The following is a 24,280-nucleotide window of genomic DNA, read 5'->3' as shown; positions in this document are numbered from 1 at the left end:
ATTAAAGGAAGTATAAAGAAGTTTCCAGAAGTTTCCAGAAGTTTCCAGAAAAAGCATCTGGAAGCATCCAGAAATATCCAGAAACATTCAGAAGCATCCAGAAGCTTTCAGAAGCATCGAAAAGAAGCAACTAGAATCTTCCAGAACAGGTTCACACAGGTTCATTTTACTATATAAGAGACATGTAAATCGACATGTAATTCAGTCAGTATATGGAAGTCAATCAGTCAGTATTATCAAGACAGTTTATCGAAGTGAGTTTTATCAAAGTGTTTTATCGAAGAACATCAATACAAGAAGTGAAATACAACAAGTGTTTCAAGAAAATTATTGGCAATTACGTAAGTGGAATGTCACAAAAAAGTATTTGTGATAAATATCGCGTGGACCGTATCAAGACTATGTTCCAAATATCGTTCTACGGGGAAGTTGGCAGCAGATAGCAAAGGTGGAAGACCGCATTCCACCATTTCTAGAGAAGATTCTATGATCGTCAAATCCGTCAAGAAGGATCCCTGGATATCATCAGTCGAGATACAAAAGCAATTAGAGTTGCCTGTATCGGACCGAACAATCAGACAACGTGCTGTTGAAGCCGGATTGTTTTCTCGACGCCCTGCAAAGAAATGGCGAACTGTCCTGTTCAGTGATGAATCGAAGTTCAACATTATTTGGAGCGATAGCATTTAACGTGTACATCGACCGGCCGGAAAACGCCTCGATTTACGTTACTGCCATAAGACCGTGAAGCATGGTGGAGGCAATGTAATGGTCTGGGGGTGTTTTTCTGCTAACGGTCTAGGTCCAATACATCAAAACGATGGAATAATGGACCGTTTCATGTATAAAAATATCCTGAAAGATGTTATGTTATCTCATGCTGAATGGAATATGCCAATAAAATGGGTTTTTCAGTAAGACAACGATCCGAAACACACTGCAAAAGTAGTCAAGCAGTGGTTTCAAGACAACCACCTATTGGTGATGGATTGGCCGCCTCAATCTCCGGATCTCAACCCTATGGAGAACCTGTGGGAGATCGTCAACCGCAGAATTAATTGTGAAGGTGTTCGTAATAAGAATCAACTGTTTGAACCAATCTAAAAGGCCTGGGCAGCGATTCCACAAAGTTTCATTGATCACCTGATCGAATCTATGCCCTGAAGATGCTAGGCTGTGATCGACAACAAAGGATTTGCCACGAAATATTGATAGCGAAATACAGCTTGGTCAACATTTTGTCGAGTTGCACTTGTTTGTCCAGAAGGAAATCAACTTTTTTTAATACTTTTGATTAATTTATTAATTTTCGTCTACAATAATGAACTTTGTAATGAATAAAACTTGAAGAACTTTGTCTCTAAACAATTACATAGTTATTTCTCTAAATTGAAAAAATGCAGCACTATTATATAAAGAAACTAAATTAGCATATTTGGTTGCACTCGTTTTGTCCGATACTGTGTATATATATATATATATATATATATATATATATATATATATATATATATATATAATATATATATATATATATATATATATATGGCTTTTATGAAAAATTTCTTCTGAAATTTTATTTTGTTGCAGTATTATTTTGTATATCAGGTTTATTGCTGTAAAATATATTTAAATGTATTAAATATAGCGCAAATATAAAGATGAAAATAAAATATGAAGAAATCATATAGTATTATTTTTATCATACAAAAGTTATAAATATTCATTTTAAATAAATTAGCCCAAAATATCAGGTGTTTCCTATTCACATTAACTGCTTAAACTATCATAAACTTGAATAACTTGATAACCTGAATAACTTAATAAATTTATATCAGGCACTCAATTTATACTATAAAAATTGATTAGCAGTCTGCTGATTATAAATGAGATATTCAATTTTTAATAACAAATTATATACTAGCATATCAAATAAACTGCCGCTTTTTTCATTAAAAAAAAAAAATCAGGTTGTTAAGGCGGAAGTATACAGGGAAATATGCACTACTTTAAACAACTTCAAAGTATGACAAACTAGTTTATCAATCAATTAAGCAAAATGTGTGATTATACAAAAAAGAAATTGTTTTTATTATCTAACAGTTCTTATTGTATAAGTTTACAAATTTCCAAAGGATACTGATAACCCAGACTATTATGTGAAATTCTTTTGCAACACATGCCTGTTTTTTAACATACTTATTATTTATCTTTTAACATAACACAGAATAATACGGAACAGTTATAGCTGCATGAAATAACTTATTCAATTTTTATTTTTACATCAGAATATTCAAAAATTATTTTTTTCATAATTTTTTTTAGCATATTCTGAATGAAATAGTTTCATTTTTTAACTGGTAAAACAAACAGTTTTACAAAATTACATCATTAGAGAAGTTTTTAAAAGGATAACTTAATAAAAACATAAAAATATTTAAATTTATTTTTATCAAAAATTTATATTTTGCATGGACTTTATTTCGCCAGTGTAAACAGATTTGCTCAGGTGCGGGCTATAGCCTGCCATTCCTGCTGAAACCTGTATGTGTATTTATTGTTTTGAGAGTGAGTATCCATTAATAATAGTGGTGGAGATTTGGTGGAAAAACTGCAGATAGCAAAGTTAGTAATTAATTAAAATTGAAGAGATATTTAGTCAAAATCGTAGAAAGTAATAAGAAATAATACAAAGGGGTCATCCATAAAAGACCTCACGTTAAGTTTTACTAATGGCAAGAAGTTGGAAAATGTTAGCTATTGTACGCAGAGATTTTTAGAGTATTATACCGCCTTATGTTCAATAGAAATCTCAGCGGAAGAGAGCCAATAAACTTCCACTTCTGGTAAGCATTTAAATTCTTAATGACATTCTTTATGGACGACCCCAAATACAAAATCGCAGAAGGTAATAAGAAGCAAGTTAATGTTTTAGATATTTTAAAAAACCTTTTATGTCCTGCAAACTATTGACAAAATATTAAAAATTTCATTAATGAATTTTTATTAAAGAATAAGTTGTTAGGTGGCGGTTGTGCGCATTTAAAAAAAGTATATAAATATACTATGTAATCCGCACAAAAATACATAATTAAACTGACCACACTGTTTGCTTATTTGTGAGAAAGTAGATTTAAATCCTCTGGTTATCTAAAAAATTTGATTTATAGTTTAAATATAAAACAAAATAACAGTCAACAAAAATAAATGACATGAACTGACGGAGTTCATTTTTTGAACTGAACAATTTATTTGCTTTCACAGCAGTACCTTCTGGAGTAGCAGGATGGGCCTAATTAATTTTTTCTTTATTAAGTTTCAGACAAAAAAAAATTTTCAGACCATCTGCAGCTTATTAGGACTAATTACCTAAGCATATTAATAACATAAGTATCTTTATCATGACATGCTCAACAAATTTTTATCGGTGCTTATATTTTTTAGAAGAAAAATAGGGGTATGGATGAGGCCTAATTATTTTTCATATAACAAAAAAGTTATACTGAAGCTATTTCCATAAAATTGGCTATTACTGCTATGAAACTTTTGTGATACTGCTATCTATTTTTTTTCTCTTTTAGAAAATTTAGAAAAATAAACTAAAATTTTGTGCCAACACAGACTTGTTATTGTATGTAAAGGTTAAATTTTGTTATGAGGATTACCTTTATGAAAAAAAATAAAAATAAAGGTAAAAGTATTGTTTGTATATATATCTTTACATTTTATTTACTTTGAATCTTTTTAAAATTTCTCATGTCATTTAAAAAATTTTTGTTTGCAAAAGTTATATATGTTTATTGCTTGCATATATGCTTTTTAATAAGTATGTGTATGTGGTATTACGTGCTTTATAACTGTTATATTCATGTTTTTATATAAAAATGTAAAAACTTTTTTTATTGTTTGTGTATGTGGTAATATGTTTATATAATTGTTTTTTAAACGTGTTTAAATATGTTTATAAAAGTTTAAAATATATATATATATATATATATATATATATATATATATATATATATATATATATATATATATATATGTACATATATATATACATATTTATATATATATATATATATATATATATATATATATATATATATATATATATATATATATATATATATATATATTGTGTTTATAGATGGTACATATGTTTATAATATGTTGTTTCTATGTTTTCAAAGTGCTGTGACATGGTAAATGTGTAGAGCAGGATTACCAAGCTTTAGGTCTAGGTGTTTTCAAGCCTTTATAATCTGAAAATAAATAATGTATTTTAACATTTTGCGTAATGTTGTTACTTATGTTCTGTTATATGCATATTATTTTATCTTATGGTGTGTGCTATTGTTGTGTGTTATTGTTGTTTTTTTGCAATCTTTTGAGTTGATGGACATTTGGCTTACCTTCGCATTGGTGTCTATTGTTTAAAATGATAAATTATTAGATCTCACTGCTCTTAATCATTCACTAAAAGCCAAGACAAATTATTTTGCCATATATACAATTTGTTTTATAAAACTAAAAACTTAAAGCCAAGACAACTTCTCATCACTTGATTAGCTTGCTTACTGTTGAAACATGGTTTTAATCTAGTAAATTTATATGATGTAAAATTTACTCTATTAATCATTTAAGGTCACCAGTTAAGGAGAAGCTGGAATTTTACATAATAAGGTAAAAATAACTATGTTTACTGTTAACATAATAAAATCAGTTTTTATGGTTATTTGTGTTTTAGCTATTTTATGCTACGATGTTTTTGTTGTTAACAGTAACAGTAACTTTTCTTATACTCCTAAATTTTTATTGCGTGTCTTTTTTGCATTTTTTAACATGCTGCCTTGGAAACACTGTTTTAGGTATTGGCAGGCTTTTCTTGATTTTCCTCCTCTGGTGCCTGGTGTGTTGTAACAGATTTTAAAAAAAACTTAACTGCTAAGTTCTTTTTTGCCTTTATGTTGTTAACTATAAGCAACGACATTGGTGATAGGAAGCCCAATTTAAAATATTATTTATATATAAATTTGTACTTCATTATTTCTTTTGAGATGAAATATCAAGTCATATTGTTATTAATGATTTAATTACTAATAACCAGTAATATGGGTTGCTTTCTGCTAGTTTATAATGATAAGTTAATGATTCATTAGGATAGTGTACTCATACAAAAGTGTGATCAAAGGAGTGACACCAATTTTTAAATATAATATAAGTAATAACAAGCACATTAAAACATTGAAACACATAGAACATAAACACATAGAACATAAACACATAGAATAAAGCGCAGAATATATATTAAAAATAAACATGTAGAAATCATAACTTGTAGATTATAATATTAAAAAAAGGAAAAAATAAACAAACAAAAAAGTACTGATTGTGGTAATAACGAAAAATAAGAGAATATTAGAATATTTCAATAGTAAGGATAATAATGTCCAAAATTTAAAATAAAATATTTTTCAGAATTTTTTGAAATTGATTTTGTTTAAGACGAACAAAAGGTATTTTAAGATGTAGTTTTTTGAACTCATTCAAAACGCATACATGATCCTGTTTCATTCAAAGATGCACTAATAGACAATATAATGTTTACCATACTTCTGGGTTTTATAAGATGGTACATTTAGTTTTCCATTGTATATATTTCTAGTAGAGTAGGAATGTACTAGTTCTTTCTGTGAACAGGTTTGTAATGGAAGATGGTAAATTTTTATTTAAGGAGTCAAAATAGTTATAGGACCTGTATCTAATTAAAAAAAAAAAGATTACTGTGTAAACCTATTGTTTTCAATAAACTATTTACAATATGAAAACTGTAAACAATCAAATTTAATATAAAAATCTGCTGTTTTCTTTGAGGTTTTCTGCATTTGAATCAGATATCCACTAAATAAATCTGATATCCGTTAACTAATTTTAAAAAAATTCTTGGAGCTTAAAATTTTGAAAATTTCTTGAGCATTTGAAATTTAAATTTCTAATCCATTATTTTTTAAATGTAAATGATATTATAGTTTCACATAAAAGTCTTTAATTATGTATAGACGCTGATATCTCTTAGTAAAATTAAACATAATTTATATACAAACTATATTTCCTAAACATTTAAAATAATTTCTCTCTATATATATACAACTATTTACATGTAATTATATCATAACACTAATTGGTAATTTATTATAATTATTATAATATATATAATTTATTATAAAAATGTCATGGATATCTACACATAACAACTTTCTATAGTAACAAATTTTTTTTATTAAATTGGCTTCAAATGAAATATTAATTAAGAGCATTGCTTGCTGAAGTTTTTTGTTTTATTTCTTCAATCATTTTTTGAAATGAATTTTTTGTTGAGGTGAATTGTGTTCAATAGTTTGTTTGAATAAAACTTAAAAATTTATTGGTATTGACAAAATATCAAGGTAAATAATTTTTTCAGTTAAAATTTATCCTTTCAAAATTAAGCTTTTTATCGTAACCCATCTAAATAAGTTCTGAAAAAATATGCAAAACAAATATTTTGAACAGCAATGGCTCTACTGGTGCAATGATAAACAATTCATGAAATTATGCTAAGTAAGTCAAGCTATGAAAATGGTGATAATGGTGAGCCAGTGATGAAAAAACAATGCATATTATAATTTAAAATAATTTCAGAAAATCTAACAAGAAGATTCTTGTAAAAGATTTTATAAGAATCTCAATTTTAGTAACAAAGTTACTAAAAATTGAGGTAATTATGCATTACCATAATTGAGGTAATTATGCATTACCATAATTGAGGTAATTATGCATTACCATACTAAAAACTATAGGACTCTAATAAATTTTCAACTGAAAAGTTGAAAACTAAAACCCTATTATTAATGTTTTAAAAAATTATATTTTTGAACTTTAAATAACAGCTATTTAAATTTATAAAAATTAAACAATTCAAAATATTACTCTCCACATAAAACATATTTATTTTTTTATATAGCTTATTTACACAATCATTATATAGATATAATATTCATACCTAATCTAGCGCTGTGATTTTCTTGAGATTGTTGTTCACGTTTAATGCTGGGTAATAATCTTTTAGATGCACCTGATTCATCATCTTTATTAGGTTGTTTTATTGTAGCTCTCACATTACCTCGAATTGATATATTAATATTTTTTTTTATTGAATGGGGATTGTTCTCAAGTTCATGTAAATCAGAAAACTGTTTTTCTTCAACCTGCAAAATAAATAATATCATTCAAAATAAAAATAAGTTTAAATACCAATATATATATAAATATGTTATATTTTATATAAATAAATATATACATACATAAATATACTTAATATAAATATATTACTTATATATATATATGTATATATATATATATATATATACTTATATATACATACATATATATATATATATATATATATATATATATATATATATATATATATATATATATATATATATATATATATATGTATATACATATATATATACAGGGCATGACAAATTGTTTTTGACAAACGTATTTATTGACAAACGTCTATTTAAGAGGTATGTCAAATAACAGGGCTGAAAACGCGGAGGAGGGGAAGCGCACCCCCCTCACACACATTTTATTTTCTAAAGGCCATTTTTTTTTAAAGAGAAATTCTAGATATAGAAGTCTTGTTTTTAGAAATAGATGGTTGTGTGCCTACACTTCGAAGCCTGTGTCATTGGCCATTAATATGCCAGTTTTATTTTCAATTATATTCAACTTTTATTTTTTTTTATTCAAATACTTTTTTATTAAACTATAAGGGAGTTTTATTTTCAAATAATTTTTAATCTAGTTAATAAGATATATAATAATTAGATATATCAAAGATGCTTATTGAATTTTATCAATTTTTTATTAATTCAAAAGCTTTAATTTTGTTGTGTCTTAGACATTAAGTTTTAAATTATGATGCAATGTGCTTAAAAAATGAAATATAATTTAAAAACTTTACACTCCTGGGCAATTCTATGCTCAAGTAAGTTATTTCGATAAAATGAATAAATAAATTCAAACAAAAACCAAGTAATCATTGGGTTGCCATATGTTTAAAAATTTTAAATTTTGATTAATTATGTTATTTGTGTTATTTTTTTGTTTTAAAGTTTAAATTAAAGTCATGCGTCATATAAATCATACTATATGCGTCATATAAGTCATACTTTCTATATAAATGGTAGCTAAACTACATTTTAATAAAAGCATAGAATTGTCCCTGTAAGTAACGATAACTAATTTGATTTAAGATATATAAATAATTAGCTAAAACAATCTTTTGAATAATTTTACGCTGTATATAATAACTACTTAATTTAATTTAAGAAGCCAGTTTATGTAGGTTAAATATTTGGCTTGAAATATTCAACTGAAAATAACAAGTTTAATGCAATGTAACACAGCATATAAGCAACTATAATTCCTAAACTTATAATAATTGAACAAAATTTCAATATACAGGAAAACAAATAAATGATTTTAGGATGATTCATAAATACATAAACATCTAATCTGTTAAAATAAAAAATATATATCTAAAAATGTGACATCAAAATGTCTCGTAAGTAACGGTGGAATTGCCCCCCTACTCAATAAACCTAAAAAACTGCAATGAAATGTGCTTAAAACATGGATAGCACTAAAAAAGTAGGTCTAAAAAACAATTAGAACATTATATATATCTGAAACTGTAAAGAGTTAAATATTGAAAATTGAAGTAAAACCTTAAACACAGGTTAAACCTTAAACATAAACTTTTAAAATCATGAAAGTTCAAATCATTAATATCTGAGATAAAATTATGAAACTAAGTTCAAATCATTAATATCTGAGATAAAATCATGAAACTAAGTTCAAATCATTAATATCTGAGATAAAATCATAAAACTAAGTTCAAATCATTAATATCTGAGATAAAATGATGTTGAGAGTTGAATTGAGCTAGAGTTAAAAAAAAGAATCCCAAACTTGTAGTTTTGAACAATCATGTATTTTTGAACACACTTTCAGCATAGAAAAATGAGTTTAAAACTTACAAGTAAATCAGTATAAAATTGGCCATTTTCTGCAATAGGTTTAAGATGTATAAATAGTGTGTCTTTGTATTTGAAGTAAAAAATCACCAAAAACAGAATAATGAGAAGGAAAAAAACACTGACAGCAACAACAGCTGCTATTGTAGAATCTTTTGTAGCAGGAACATCTTAAACAACAAATTTTAACAAACTTCTATTAATGTATTATTATTTATAGTTTTACAATTGACATTTTTAACATGCTAAAAGTAATTATTTTATGTGTTAACCTACCTACATTAACTATGATTGATGCAAATGAGCTCCCAATGCTGTTGTTGCTTGTGCAAACAAAAACATTTTTCTTCTTTAATTTTATTATAGGAAGAACATATTTATAACGCCATTCATTTTTAGAAGAAACAGGCTTTTTTTCAATAGATATAATTGTCTCATTTTTTGACCATGAGATAAATGGAATTGGATATGCATTTACCAAACATGTGATGCTAATACTATCTCCTTCTTTAACTTTTATTTCTGTTCCATCTTCAATCTCGACATACGGTGCAGCTAAAAATTTGAAATCAATAACAATATATTATTTAATTTTTAAATTTTCTTTTATATATAAGTTAAATTTTTTATTTATTTATTAAAGCAATAAGTTTTCCATCAAAAACTCCAATATAAATATTAATTTCATAAAAGAATTGATAAGGCAATTTGTTGCTTTTGAGTGCATTAATTAAGACTATCTTATTACCAATAAGTTTAGATATCAAATGTAATAAAGAAATATAATACAAAAATTGTCATATCAAAAATTATTTTTTGATAGCAACTAAACTATATATATATATATATATATATATATATATATATATATATATATATATATATATATATATATATATATATATATATATATATATATATATATATATATATATATATATATATATAGTTTTGATAGACTGCCTGCCCCAACCAAACCCTCAGTCGATGTAGCAGCACTTCCTTGCGAATCAGGCTATTTGTCAGTCGATATAGCAGCATTCCATTGCGAGTCAGGCTATTTGTCAGTCGATGTAGCAGCACTTTGTTGAGAGTCAGGCTATAAGATAGTCGATGTAGCAACACTCTGTGCATGATTTAGAGTAAAAAAAATAAAAATAAAAACATTTTATTAAAAAAATTAAAAATAAAACATTTTATTAAAAAAAAAATAAAAATAAAAACATTGTTTATATTGTTAAAAACATTCAGAATGTTTTTAAAAACATTCGGGTCAATTAAATTTGCGTTTTTGTGGTTTTTTTAAAAAACGATTAATTTGTAATTAAATTAATGGTTTTGACTTTAGTCCAACACGCAAATGTTGGATGAAAGTCAAAAGTAATTAAAAGTGACGATTGTGTTAGCGTAAGAATCACTTTTTTCCTTCCGTGCTTCCCAAATGCAACAAACTATATATATATATATATATATATATATATATATATATATATATATATATATATATATATATATATATATATATATATATATATCAGGTAGATGTGGGTATTAAGGCCCACCTAAAAGACTTTTGGTCATCTAGGCCAAAAAAATTAAATTAAAAAAAAAATTTTTTGATTGCCGCTTTAGATTAATCATTCCTTGATGCAAAAATGATATCTTCATATTGAGAAATTAATTATAACAAAAGTTATTCATATTTTTTTAACATGCCTTAAGTGGGCCTGGCTACCCCCCTAGGGGAGTAAAAAGGCCCATGTAAAAAATACAAAAAAAGAAAGAAAAAACAGAAAACAGTTAGGAAACATTCTTTTAATGCATAGTTTATCTCACATTTATAAAATAAAAAGTAATCTTGCATATTTATATACTTCAAAAGAACCAATTTTTTATACAATAGTGAATAAAAACAGAAAATTATAAATTTCAATAAAAAAATGTTACAAAGAAAAACATTAATCTTTACAGAATGGACTAACTCTTCCTCATCTTCAAAATCATACCCCATGCACGCCTCATGGTACCATACTTTACATTTACAACATTATCACATACTTTCCACAGACTTTTGCTGGCACAACGAACAAAACCAATCATTCACATCCACACTTACTTTTCTTTACATTTGCTTTTCCTTTGCACTTATTCTTTTTATTAACAGCTTTTGAAGTGGAAGATTGAAAATCTTCTTTCATCAGGGCTTTAGCAACATAGTTAAAAATTTTTTTGTGGCCAACCATAGCTATATTTTTCTTTTTAGCAGGACATTAAATCAGTAAAACTTGCATTAAGATTCATCTCACGTTGATCGACTGAAGCTGTTGAGAAAGGTGATTTTCAAGTTATAGCCGGTTTTTTACGAATTTAGTTGGGTATTTGACACAATTCAGTCGGTTAAATTTTTTTTTTAAGGACCTTTTTTTTTTCTGAAGCTAGTCAGTACTTTTTGAGGATTCCCCCTCCTCATTTTTTTTTGTAGAATTGCCTCTGTCTCTGAGGTACAACTGCCAACAGAACTAGATATGATGTGGCATACGATGTATTTGCAAGAAAATGCAAGCAACTTTTACTACATATCATTTTTTCAAATAATACTAAAGTTAAATATATAATATAATTTTACAGAAACTTCCTGGAAAAGCAAACAAAAAGAATGAAGCAGCTTTAACAGCAATGCAGTTCTTAAAAATTTGGGAAAAATGCAACATACCTACTGTGTTATCATTGACTAAGAGAGTTTATAACCTATTTGAGCAGAAAAAAAACCTGCAAAAAATTCCAATTGCTGACAGAGAAAATAAAAAAAAATAACTTTCAGTTCTATAAGGACAAACTAACTAAACTCTTTTATATATCTGCTTGCTAATGCAAAGATCTAAAAACAAGCTACTGTGCCAAAGTTAAAATGGCACCAGCTATGGAGCACATTCAATACCCATTTTACATTCAATCCTTTGATTTGGAAAATCAAAGGATTGAATGTAAAATGGGTATTGGATTGACAAAGAAATTACAAAAAAATTGCAGAATACCTAAAGCAAACAGAGCTCAAACCTTAATGATGCAGTGCCACTTGATTCTGTAATTTCTGCCACACCCAGTACTTACGGCCTACTATAGATGAAAATACTCCATCACCATCATTATCATCTTCAAAGCAAATGCGATCGTCTCTCCCTTCTCTTTCATTAGTCTGCAACTGTCATGGGTTCTCAGACAGATCTGCTGCAACTTTGGCATCAACTGCACTTGAAGATATTAGCAATATTTCAAATGATAACAAAAAATATGTTATTGACCAGAGCAAAATAAGACGCGAGTGCATGAAAGCCAGGGAAAGTTAGTGAAGTCAAAGTAAAGGCGTTGTATTTTGATGACAAAAAAGACCAGACCCTTGAATTTTTAATGCGAAGAAAACCATAGTGATGGTAGAGCACATATCCTTAATTTAGTAACCTGGAGGGGGCATTTCGGGACACTGCACTTCTTTTAGCGGAAAATAAAATCTTAAATTTTAAAGTACTCTAAAAAACACAATACCATTTCAGATGATTTACAAGTACTTGGGTGTGATGGAATAAATGTAAAAACTGGAAACAAGGGTGGTGTGATTAGACTGATTGAGTTAGAACTCCAACGGCCTCTACAATGGATAGTTTGTTACATACAAATGAGCTTCCACTTCGCCATTTGTTTTCAGAACTAGATGGACCAACATCTGGCTCTAGATACTATTTAGGTACTATTGGAAAGTCCCTTGAAACTTACGAGAGCTTAAAGGTTATTGATTTTCAATCTATGAACCATAATGTAGAAATGCCAGTGGCGGACAGAAAAGTACTCAGTACAGATCAGCTTTATCTTTAGTATAGCTTGGCAGCTGATATCTGCCAAGTTATACTAAGTGGCACTTGTTCTATCAATCTGGAAAAGCGCAGCCCTGAAAAACTGGCTCATTCTAGATGGCTCACCACTGCCAACAGAATCTTCAGATTATATATTTCTACCACCATTCCTTCATCAAATTTAGTAACTATAGCAACATACATTATGCACGTTTATGACCCTATATGGTTCATCATCAAGAAGGAGTCTTCTATTTTTCATGGCAGCAGGCATCTATGCAACACAACAGTCAAATCACGGTACCTGTCAGATGCATTACATAAGGTAGTAGACAGAGTTATTCAAACAAATGCATTCTTTGGTCATCAAGAAAATATTCTTCTGGCAATGATATCAGATGTGCAGCCACAAATCCGAGAATTAAGTGTTGCGACAATGGTTGAAGGTTGACTGCAAGAGCAAATCCAATTATGTTTACAATGCGTTTTTGTACCTTGTCTAAATGAGAAAGGGTATCATTCGAAGATCTGGTCCAGATATGGAAGTATTCCATATAAGAACGGATATATGATTTATAGAGATAAAGAATAGAATCCGAAGTAAGAAAGCGGCAAGCACGATAAAGAGATGAGACCTAAGCAGATGTTAATTTTGCAATAGATTTAATATATGGTCTCCAAGAAAGATTATAAAGTAAGAGTTAATCCTAGAAGACGAATGGTAGATGACTCATCAAGTACATTACTGCTCATGAATATAGGAAAATCTAGATTAATGCAATAAAAATTAGCAGTAAAAAATTTAGTTTAGTAGGGAGATTATGTAATTTGTTTATGTAAATTAAAAAAAGTATAGGGTCAAGGATAGAACTTTGAGAAGCCCTGAAGTTACAGAAAATGAAAAAGAGTGCTGTCCATCGAAGACAACTTTAATACTACAATTGGTTAGAAAGGATTCAATAATCTTAAAGATGTTACCTGATACACCGTAAGAGGAGCACTTATGGAAAAGACCAGCATGCCAAACTTTATTAATAACTTTAGAAAAGTTGAGAGAGATAGCTTTAACCTCTCCACATCTATCTAATGCACAATAAAACCTATCAGTTATTACTGTTAACAAATTAGCAGTAGATTAAGAAAATTGAAAACCATATTGATGATCAGAAAGTAAGTTATTAGATTCAAGATAAGAGATTAAGAGTTTGTTAATGAAAGACTCAAAAACCTTGCTTATGATAGGAAGAAGACTAATGGGATCGTAGTTAGACGAGTCAGATTTTTAGAATTCTTAAAAATAGGGACAAAAGATGCCACTTTCTAGCAGGCTGAAAAACAAAACTCTGATAAGCACTTGTTAAATAGTTTAGACGACAATCAAAACTATTTAACAGTCAAAAGTATAGACGACAGCACTGGAGAACACTTCTGCAAAACTATAACAAGTATGTTGTCAAGACCACAAGCTGTAGGAGAGTCTAAGCAGGAAATCACTTTAGATACAGAAGCTAGAGTGATATGAATGTCAAGCAATGGATCAACCTGTGTCTCGGCTATACCAGGTAGGATGTGATTAGTGGAATCAAGAAATGAGATTGATTAATAGTTCTTAGCAAACAATTTAGCTTTATATTTAGGTGAGGTAACAAAAGCTAAGCTATGCAAGAGGAGGAATAACAGATTTACCTTTATTATAGACACAGTTAAAGATTCTTCAGAAGTCTATGGAGCCTATTTTTTGAGATGAAATCAGTCTTTCACAGGAAGACGTGCGATCGCACACAATTATATAACCACCCAAAAAATAATTTTTTTTATTTTTTCTTTCTTAACGAAAGAAAAAATAAAAAAAATACTAAACTAAAGCAAAAACACACACAAAAAAAAAACTCATCAAACTAAAATGCCTAGTCTATTAATTTACGCATTAAAAAACCGCTTCATTCCTTGTTTTAACATTTGTACTTTGTTTTTTAATATGTTTAAAGATAAACATTTATCATAAAAAATACGTAATTATACAAGTAAAAAAACAAAACAGTTTTTAATACTTATTATAAAAATTCATTTGAAGTGTTTTGTTACTTCATTAAAAAGTGTTTTAAGAATATAAAAGCATTTAAGATCAAACTTATTTAATTGTAATGGCTTTCTAAAACATTTGTCTTTTTTTTTTTAACAAAATTTTGTTTATCTTTTCAAATGTATTAACTTTAATTATTCTTATATTAAAATACGTTAAAAAAGACTTTCATTGTCGTAGAATGTCATTGTTTATAAAAACAAAACAATTTTTTATCTTTAATAACAGTTATTATAAAAAATGCACACTTAAACAACTTATATATTATAAATTAAAAAAATATATACAACTGCCAATTATACTTTAAAAAAAACCATAATCAGTAAATTGTTATTTTAAAGCGTTTTGCTAATATAAAAACATTTGTTCAAAGTTTTGATGTAATTTGTTTTACTTAAGGTATAATTCAGAATATTTTTCATTCAGCGTGTTTTTAAAATGATTTTTGAAATAGCCAAATCGTCAAAGCAAAATGTAATTAGCCTGGTCATATAAAGACGTGCTGTTAAAGACTGTGAAATGCAAGATTTTGTGATCTGAGAATAGTAGGCATCGGCATTGGACAAAACCTTTTTCTGGTTTCTTGCAATAATAAAGAGGCATCTGTTATCTGGATAATTATTATGGGGATAGATATGGAAGTAATGGTTATGATTGCAACAGCAGAATGAGAGGAAAACCGTGGAGAAGAATAAGGCCTGAAAATAACAACAATAGTAATAATACATATATATATATATACATATACATATATTTATATTATTATATATATTAATAACAGTAATAATATATATATATATATAATATATATATATATATATATATATATATAATAATATATATATATATATTATAGATATATATATATATATATATATATATATATATATATATATATATATATATATATATATATATATATATATATATATATTATAGATATATATATATACTATAGATATATATATATATATATTATAGGTATATATATATAATATAATATATATATATATATTATAGATATATATATATAATATATATATATATATATATATATATATATATATATATATATATATATATATATATATATATATATATATATATATATATATATATATCAGTCATAAACAGGAAAGGCATGGGATCGCACTCTATTCCTGACCCCCCCATTTATTATTTTATTGCGACAACTTAACCACAGCTTTTTAGATTTTTAAAAACGTTTCAAAAATGTGCTAAATAAAATATAAGGTAATAAAGCGAGAAATTGCTTTTAAAGATTGTATACTATAAAAGATATTTATTTAAATTATCAAAAAATATTATATTAATAAAAAGTGTATTTTTTACAATGAATTTAAATGTTTTAATTAACTTTATAAACAACAATGAAAACAATTAATTTTATAAACTTTTTAATGAATTCATAAATTTAATAATCAAAAACATAACAAAGTTATTTTTTTTATGCTATGTAAACTATGTAATAAAACTTGTTTACACTAAGCTAAATCCTTTTAAATGAAATTTTAAAATGCTATTAAATAAATGATCATAAAATATTAAATAAAACTTTTATTTATTTTAAATGTATTTTTTTTTAATGACAAATGCATTTCAATAAACTTTTTTTAAAAATAATTTTTGATAATTTAAATAAAGTTAGTTTTTTATTAAACGATAATCAGATGTAAGTTTTTTTTTATTTTAAAGAGTTCGCCTAATATAATAAAAAAAGAATAGAATGAAGTTTTATAGTTCGTCATGTTGGTTTGAAAAGGTTATTAACTGAAATTTTTTGTATTAGGAGAACTTTAAAAAAATCTTTTAACTTTTTTTTAATGCTTAATTAAAATTATTTATATTATTTGTTTTTTTTATTTATTTATGTATTCTTTTTTTGATTGGTATATAAAAAATACATAAATAAATAAAAAATAATCATATATATATTTTTATTTAGACATTGAAAAAAAAGAAAAAAAGATTTAATTGCAATTCTCCTAATATAAAAAAAAATCAGTTTGAAACTCGTCAAACTAACGTGATGAGTTATTCAACCTTAACGTAATTGCAAAATAATATTTTATTAGAGTTTCAGTTTTCCAGATTTATATTACTTGATTTTTTTAAATTTCTCTTTCATTAAAAATTCTTTTTTATGTATGATTGTTTATAATTTTTTTTATATGTTGTTTTTTTTCAGTGTGTTTTTTAATTATCTAAAAGGCCATGGTCAAGCTTTTAAAAACAACAATTACATGCATGGATAAGATTGGAGTGCAATTGCACGCCAATCCTGTCCACGACTTATATATATATAAGCTTTTTTAAAAATTTTCTCCCTTTCGTTTGTTATAGTATATAATATCTTTATATATGGTATGTATATAATATCTATAGAACTTCAAAAATATTTTATTTTGCATTTAAAAAAATTAAAAAAAAATTAAATGTGCAAGCGTAAGGACTTAAACCTTGACAATGAACTTTAAATACGCTACAAGCTAACCACTTCAGCCAATAAGATGTGTTATTCAAAAAAGTTTTAACATGATTTAATAAACAAAAGACTTAATTAAACAGCAAATAAATGCCATAAATCAAAATTAAGGAGATATTTCCGCAATCCAACTTTGAAGTAAAACTGTAAAACTTGATGTTTCAACATTACATAATTTGAAGTTTACATAAGTTAGATATTTGCATATACATTTGTTCAAATTTTCTTATAAAAAAGTGCTGTAACTTTTTTGCCATTACTTCAGTTGCAATGGCTACCAAGAGTTCTGTGTCAAATATGCATGAGCAGGCACTACTACTACTATTAAGTTCAGCAATAATACAATAAATATATATATTTAATAACAATAACTTAAAAATAAATATATATATTTTTAAAAATACTTTTAAAAAAAAAACAACGTTGTTTTTGTTTACAATATACAACTGTTGACAATCTAAACCTGTACACAATATAGAACACATACACACACAAAACAATAATACATTGGTAAAACTGTTTAATGCACTTTCAAATTTTCATTTTATATATATTTCTTGTATACTACTTTTTTTCAATTATATAAAACCTTAGGTCAAATTGTAGAAATGTTAAAACTAATTATTTGAACTTGGAATTAACTTACACTTTACTTTAAGAGACATATCATAAGCAACTCCACTGATTACCATGTTCTCTACAATAACTCTATATTTACCGAAATCTTCAATACTTATGTTTTTAAAAAGTAACTTAGATGAATATTTAGCCCCTTCTATGTTTTCTTCAGATTTAGTTTTTTCCATTATGTTACCATCCTTCAGCCAAACAAAATTTATTTTATCACTTGGTGATATAATACTGGCTGTCCAATTAAAATTTTGGTTTGCAATCACTTCAGAACTCTTTGGTATTTCAAGCCATTTTAAAGCTAAAGAAAAAGGTTAAATTTTAAGTATTAAAAATCATAAAAACACACAAAATCAACAAAGTAAAACATACAATCGACATAATGCAAAGTAAAAGACTTGTCACTAGACTCCATTGAATTCAGTGGATTTTGCACTTTGCATGTGTAAACACCAGCATCTGAAGCTTTCATATTGATTATTACTAATTTGCCAATATCATTGTTTGTTACAACACCGTTGACTTTAGACCAAGTGATAGGCCAACTAACATTAGTTTCACAAGAGATACTACAATTTTGATTTAATGCAAGGTAGACATCAGGAATATCTTTTATGATAGGCTTAAATTCTATAAAAAATGTAAATTTTTTTTTTATAAAAAAAAAACATTTTTGAAATAACAAAATATGAAAAGATGATATACTTTTTATATAAAATGAAACATTTTTTATTTATCTTTAATATTTCATAATTTTTTCAAAAATTATAAAAAAACCCGGAGTCGAGTAATTCAATTACTTTGATTTTGCAACATTTATCAAGACACATTCTTATCTTTAGATAAATTAAATAGAAAATAATAATAATAATCTAAATAATTTATGTACTGTTTTTATTGTTGTTTCTTTAGAGTGGTTGTTATTTTCGGCAACAAACAAGCCAAAAAAAAAAAAATTTTTAAACATTAAAAAGAATGATTAAAATTGCTGAATGATCCTATATTTTATTTGTCTTTTTTTTTATAAAAGAAGAAAGCAAAAATATAAATTGCCATCTGTTTGTAAAATATATTTGTATAATTTTAATGTAACAAGTATATATTGACCCTATAAGAAAACGTCTATGTAATGCATGCATATATTTTTATGTATAAACTTTTGTATTATATAACTATATTTATTCTCAAGTAAACGCACGTTTAGCTCATTTGGATAAGGTGTTATCTTCATAAACTGAATGTCTGTGGTTTGAATCCACCAACGTTAATTCTTTTAAATTGTTTTTCTTTTTAAATACCATATATCTCATATATTTGCGTTGTGTCCATTTATCTTTTCTTTTTTGAATATAAAAATATCCTTGTTGTATGTTTCTAAATGATACACAACTCATCACATTCAGATTTCTTATACCATTTAAGCATTTCAGTGTATTTTGCGAAATAAGACGCACACACTTATACACATAGTTTTTAAGCTTCAATTAGGCCATGTCTTATACACATAGCCCCATAATTAATTCATATTACCTTTCTTTTCCTGTACAATCTTTATCCCTAATATTTCAACAGAGACACGTTTCTTTTTAAAATTTGGCTCTGCATGTGTAAAAAAAAATAAAAAAATTGAGGAAGAGGTTTGTCTTGAACCACGGACATTCTGTTTACAAAGCACGTTTAGCTTATCCAAATAAGCTAAATGTGCATATAATTAGGAGGAAACAAATAAAATTATATAATACAAAAAGTTATACATAAAAGTATACACATTAATTACATAGTTATTTTCATAAAGGGACAATATATACTTGTTACATTAAAATTATACAAATATAGTTTACAAACATATTGCAATTTAAACTTTCACTTTCCTCTTAAAAAAAAAAGTTAAATCATTCTTTTCCTCTTAAAAAAAAAAAGGAAAATCATTCTTTTTAATGAAGACTTAAAACTGTTTCGCTTCACCTTTTCTAATTTTGTTGCTAAAAATAACAACCAGTCTAAAGAAACAAAAATAAAAACACAAATTATTTAATTTCTTTTTTTTAACACAAATTAATTTATTTTTATTTTTTCTATTCAAATTTCTTTTTATTTTCTAATTTGTTAGTTTTGCTTTTTTTGTTTTTAAAATAGTTTTTTCCGCAATGATTAATATTATAAAACTTGCAAATGGTTGTGACCGAATTGTCTAAAATAAAATACTAGTGTGTGGTCATACAAGACAAAAAATAGCATGCGTTTCCTGGGAAGGCTTGTAGTAGCAAACTTTCAGATGCAATAAGGGATTGAAAGAAAAAACGGAAGAATTCAGTTACTAACATTAATTCCTGGAAGTTGGTCAATTAGAAATTTTTTTTTAATATTCGAAAACCCAAAAATTGATAGTTAAAAGTCATACATTCTAAATCAGAGGTTAAACAAAAATTTTGGAATATATTATTTTATTGTTAAACAGAAAGTTATCAAAATTTAGGAATCTAAAAAGTTGACAATAAAATGTCTAGGATAAAAACTTCTATCTATATCAATGTTTGTGCTTAAAAAGTTTGGGAGGAAAGCTATATAACAACAATATTTTAAAGAGTAAATTCTCATATTCCAGCCCTCAGACATAAAGAGGAGAATTAGAAAAAAATAATGGATTAACAATTCAAACCACTTAAGACAGAACATGAATTCATGCTTTTATTTAAACTAAAATTTATTTGAATAAAAACTATGATGCTTATTTAAAAAAATGAAATGTTCTTCAATGCAGCGTTTTGAGAACCCATAATACAGCAAAATTTATGTCGGTTTTTACAGAAACATTTTTAAGGACAAATTTTGTGCCACAATTTTTTAAGATTTTTTGAGTTGTATCGAATAAAAATAATTTTCTGTGTTATTTTTTAGAAATATGTATCAACATAGATAATTTTTAAAAACTAGAAGAGTTTAATTTTAATCTTGTAAATTTTTATTTTATTTCTATACACATTTCTTTATATTTGATGTTGGTTCAGTAAAATATATAAAAAAAAGTATAAACTTTATAAAAAAAGCTTGCTTTTAAAATTTTTAATGTATTAAAGGGGCATCCCCTAAAAAGCCCCATATATATATATATATATATATATATATATATATATATATATATATATATATATATATATATATATATATATATACATATATATATATATATATATATACATATATATATATATATATATATATATATATATATATATATATATATATATATATATATATATATATATATATATATATATATATTAGGGTGTCCCGTTTTCAGGGTTACATTTTATTTTGACTACTCCTAGCATTTTTCTGCTGCATATATGTAAGAAAATGAGATCTGTAAAGTTTAAGGGCTCTAACTTTATTTTTGTGACTACATAAGCCACCTTAAGTTTCAAAAATCATGATTTTTGGGTGAAAAAAGCCTATTTTTATAGTGCTTGTCACAGTTTAAAAGATACAGACTAATCTTATGTTGAATCATGTACTATTAACCCTCATTATTTAGAAAAAAATTGGGAGCAGTCTGAATGAAACCGTTAGTTAAGTTTAAAGTGAGTTCAAAAATACGCATTTGACACAATTTACCCATTTTTATGTGGTTTGACAGGGTTGACAAAATCAAACAAAATACTGATTTAATCATTATGTAATGGGTCTAAATCGATTTCCGAACCATTTTCACACCTAATCAGACCAACGAAAATCCAAAATCGAATGAAAAATGTTAAAGTTATGTATATTTTTCCCAAATATTCATTCCTGAAGTGACAAGATTTGAAACATGTAAAAATGATATTGCGTATCATATAAATTAGGGAGGAGGAGGGGGTAGTGAAATACTATAGTCTAAATGTGGTGAGCAAATTCTGACTTAAGGGTTTAGGGAGGGAGGGGGGGGAGAAGGCTATTTGAAACAATAAATTTCCTTGGCAAGGGAGGGGGGGTGCCTGGAGATTAGTTGCAACAGTAATCCTTCAGTTAAGCGGCGTAAAATAAAAATATTATTTTGCTTTCTTGCATTGTCTCAAAAACCTCAGAAACATTTTAAAAGCAAAATAATAATTTTATTCTAACTTAGCCGCTTAAATGAAGGATTACCAAAAGTGCTTCAAAGTAGTGATAGAACACTATTATTGGAACTTTGAGAAACTTTATATTGTTAAGTGAAAGAACACTTTATAATTCTGTTAGTGATAGGACACTTTTATAAACTTCTGTCTATTATAGTTGTTATTTGACTCCAGTGCAGAGAATAGACTTAATTGAACAGAATGGCTAAAACCAGATAAAAGAAAGAAATATTTCTTCTTAAGAGTATAAGTGACAAGTTGAATGACAATCAACTCTCTTCTAACAAAGATATTTTGAAGCATTATTATTTTTTAAAGTCTGAAAATCCTAAGATCAAAGATAACACCCTTCTCTGCTGTAGATTGTCTCATGATTTCAAGCTCATTTGTGAAGAAAATTGTCAATATTTGGTTAAAAAGATCACTGCTATTTATAAAAAAAAACTGGAATTCCAATATCCAGAGTGGAAAAAGTACAGAAGAAAATGAGTGAACTGCTAGCCAAGCACAAAAAATTGATTTCTCTTCAAAAAAGGCAAAACACTAAAGAAGTAGAAAAGAGAATAATTTTCAAAGACAATATTTTACCTGTTCTTTTTGATGTTATGCCCAGTGATATGATACAAATATTAGAGAAAGATAAGAAAAGATCTCAGGTAGACAAGGCAGAAGATATTATTTTCATAAATGATCAAAGAAGTTGCAGGAAAATGTACATTGGGAAGAAATATAAAAGGTACATTTGTTCTGCTCAAAGATTAACAGGCAAGAGTAAGAATGTCTGGAGCAGATCATGACCAGAGTTATCAGTCTGAGCTGCAGGTTTCATCTTCAAGTGAAACATAAATATCTTCAGAGGAAACAGACACCTCTAATTCTACAGACTTGAGAAAACTGTCCTTATCTCGAAGGTTAAACATGTAAGCATCAGAGCTCAATCCGATGTCAAAATTCAACATACACAGAATTGGTAGAAAGGTCATTAAGGAAACAGTGGAGGAAACCAGGGAAGTTTTAAGAGCAAAAGCTGGATCAAAGATGATTCTTCATTATGATGGAAAGCTAGTCAAAGAGTATACTGACGAAAAGAAACTCAAAAGAGAGCGCTTAGCATTGAGTGTAACTTATGATGGAGAACATTTTTTGCTTGGAGTACCTCCTGTCACTGATTCTATTGGAGCTTGTCAGACTATGAAGATTATTGAGATTTTAGAAGAAAATTTAAAGATGACATTAAAGGTCTAGTATTTGACACCATTGCGTCAAATACAGGTAAAGAAAAAGGAGTAAATTCCAGGTTAAACATCTATCTTGGAAGACCTGTTATGCATCTTGCTTGCAGACATCATGTCTATGAGTGTCATATTAAGAATGTTGCAAAGATCTTCAGGACAACATCAGGTTCAGATAATCAACTCTTCAAGAAACTGTTGGATGAGTTTTCTCTTATTCAGATTGATCAAAATAAACTTTGCAAATTCAAATATGGAGTAAATCAACAACTTGACTATGCTGCTAGAGTATCCCTAGAAATCATCACTAAGTTGATGGATGAAGACAAAACACCCAGAAGTGATTATTGAGAGCTAGCAGAAATTGTTTAATTCTATTTATCCCCAGAGATTGATCAAGTGACAGTTCGACAACCTGGAGCAATTCATCATGCAAGGTTTATGACACAGGCTATATATTACATGAAGCTGCAAGTTCTGAGCCAAATGACAGATATTGTTTCCACAGCTTCTACAAAAAGAGAAGTTGAGGCCATCTCTGAGTTTGTTGCATTGTATTATGCAAAGTGGTTCTTAACCTCGTCTCAGACTGTAATTTCTCCAAGACATGACATAGAGGCAATCTGGGAGATGAAGTCATATATGATGAGCAGACCTAATGTTGCAGCCAAATGTCTCGATAGCATTGCAAACCATACATGGTACCTTCATCCAACTTTGATCCCATTTAGTTTAATGGATCCTGGAGTGTCAGATGAAGAAAAGACTGAAATTGCTGAAAGAATCCTGATG

General features: G+C 26.9%; 1 protein-coding gene across 1 annotated transcript in view; it reads right to left on the bottom strand.

The window, feature by feature from the left end:
• The window catches only part of LOC100203544 (fibroblast growth factor receptor 1-like), a gene marked incomplete at its 5' end in the record, with an annotated part of 61,198 nt that overhangs the window by 24,067 nt on the left and 12,851 nt on the right, over nucleotides 1-24,280 (bottom strand). The window contains 5 exon segments of the mRNA NM_001309675.1: nucleotides 7,043-7,247; nucleotides 9,093-9,259; nucleotides 9,366-9,644; nucleotides 18,173-18,457; nucleotides 18,529-18,786. Coding sequence (NP_001296604.1) covers nucleotides 7,043-7,247; nucleotides 9,093-9,259; nucleotides 9,366-9,644; nucleotides 18,173-18,457; nucleotides 18,529-18,786 — 1,194 coding nt within the window.

Source organism: Hydra vulgaris, chromosome 04, assembly GCF_038396675.1.
Source record: "Hydra vulgaris chromosome 04, alternate assembly HydraT2T_AEP".
Classification (NCBI taxonomy): domain Eukaryota; kingdom Metazoa; phylum Cnidaria; class Hydrozoa; order Anthoathecata; family Hydridae; genus Hydra; species Hydra vulgaris.
The sequence above is the reverse complement of the archived record's forward strand: the minus strand, read 5'-3'. Positions and strand labels throughout refer to the sequence as shown.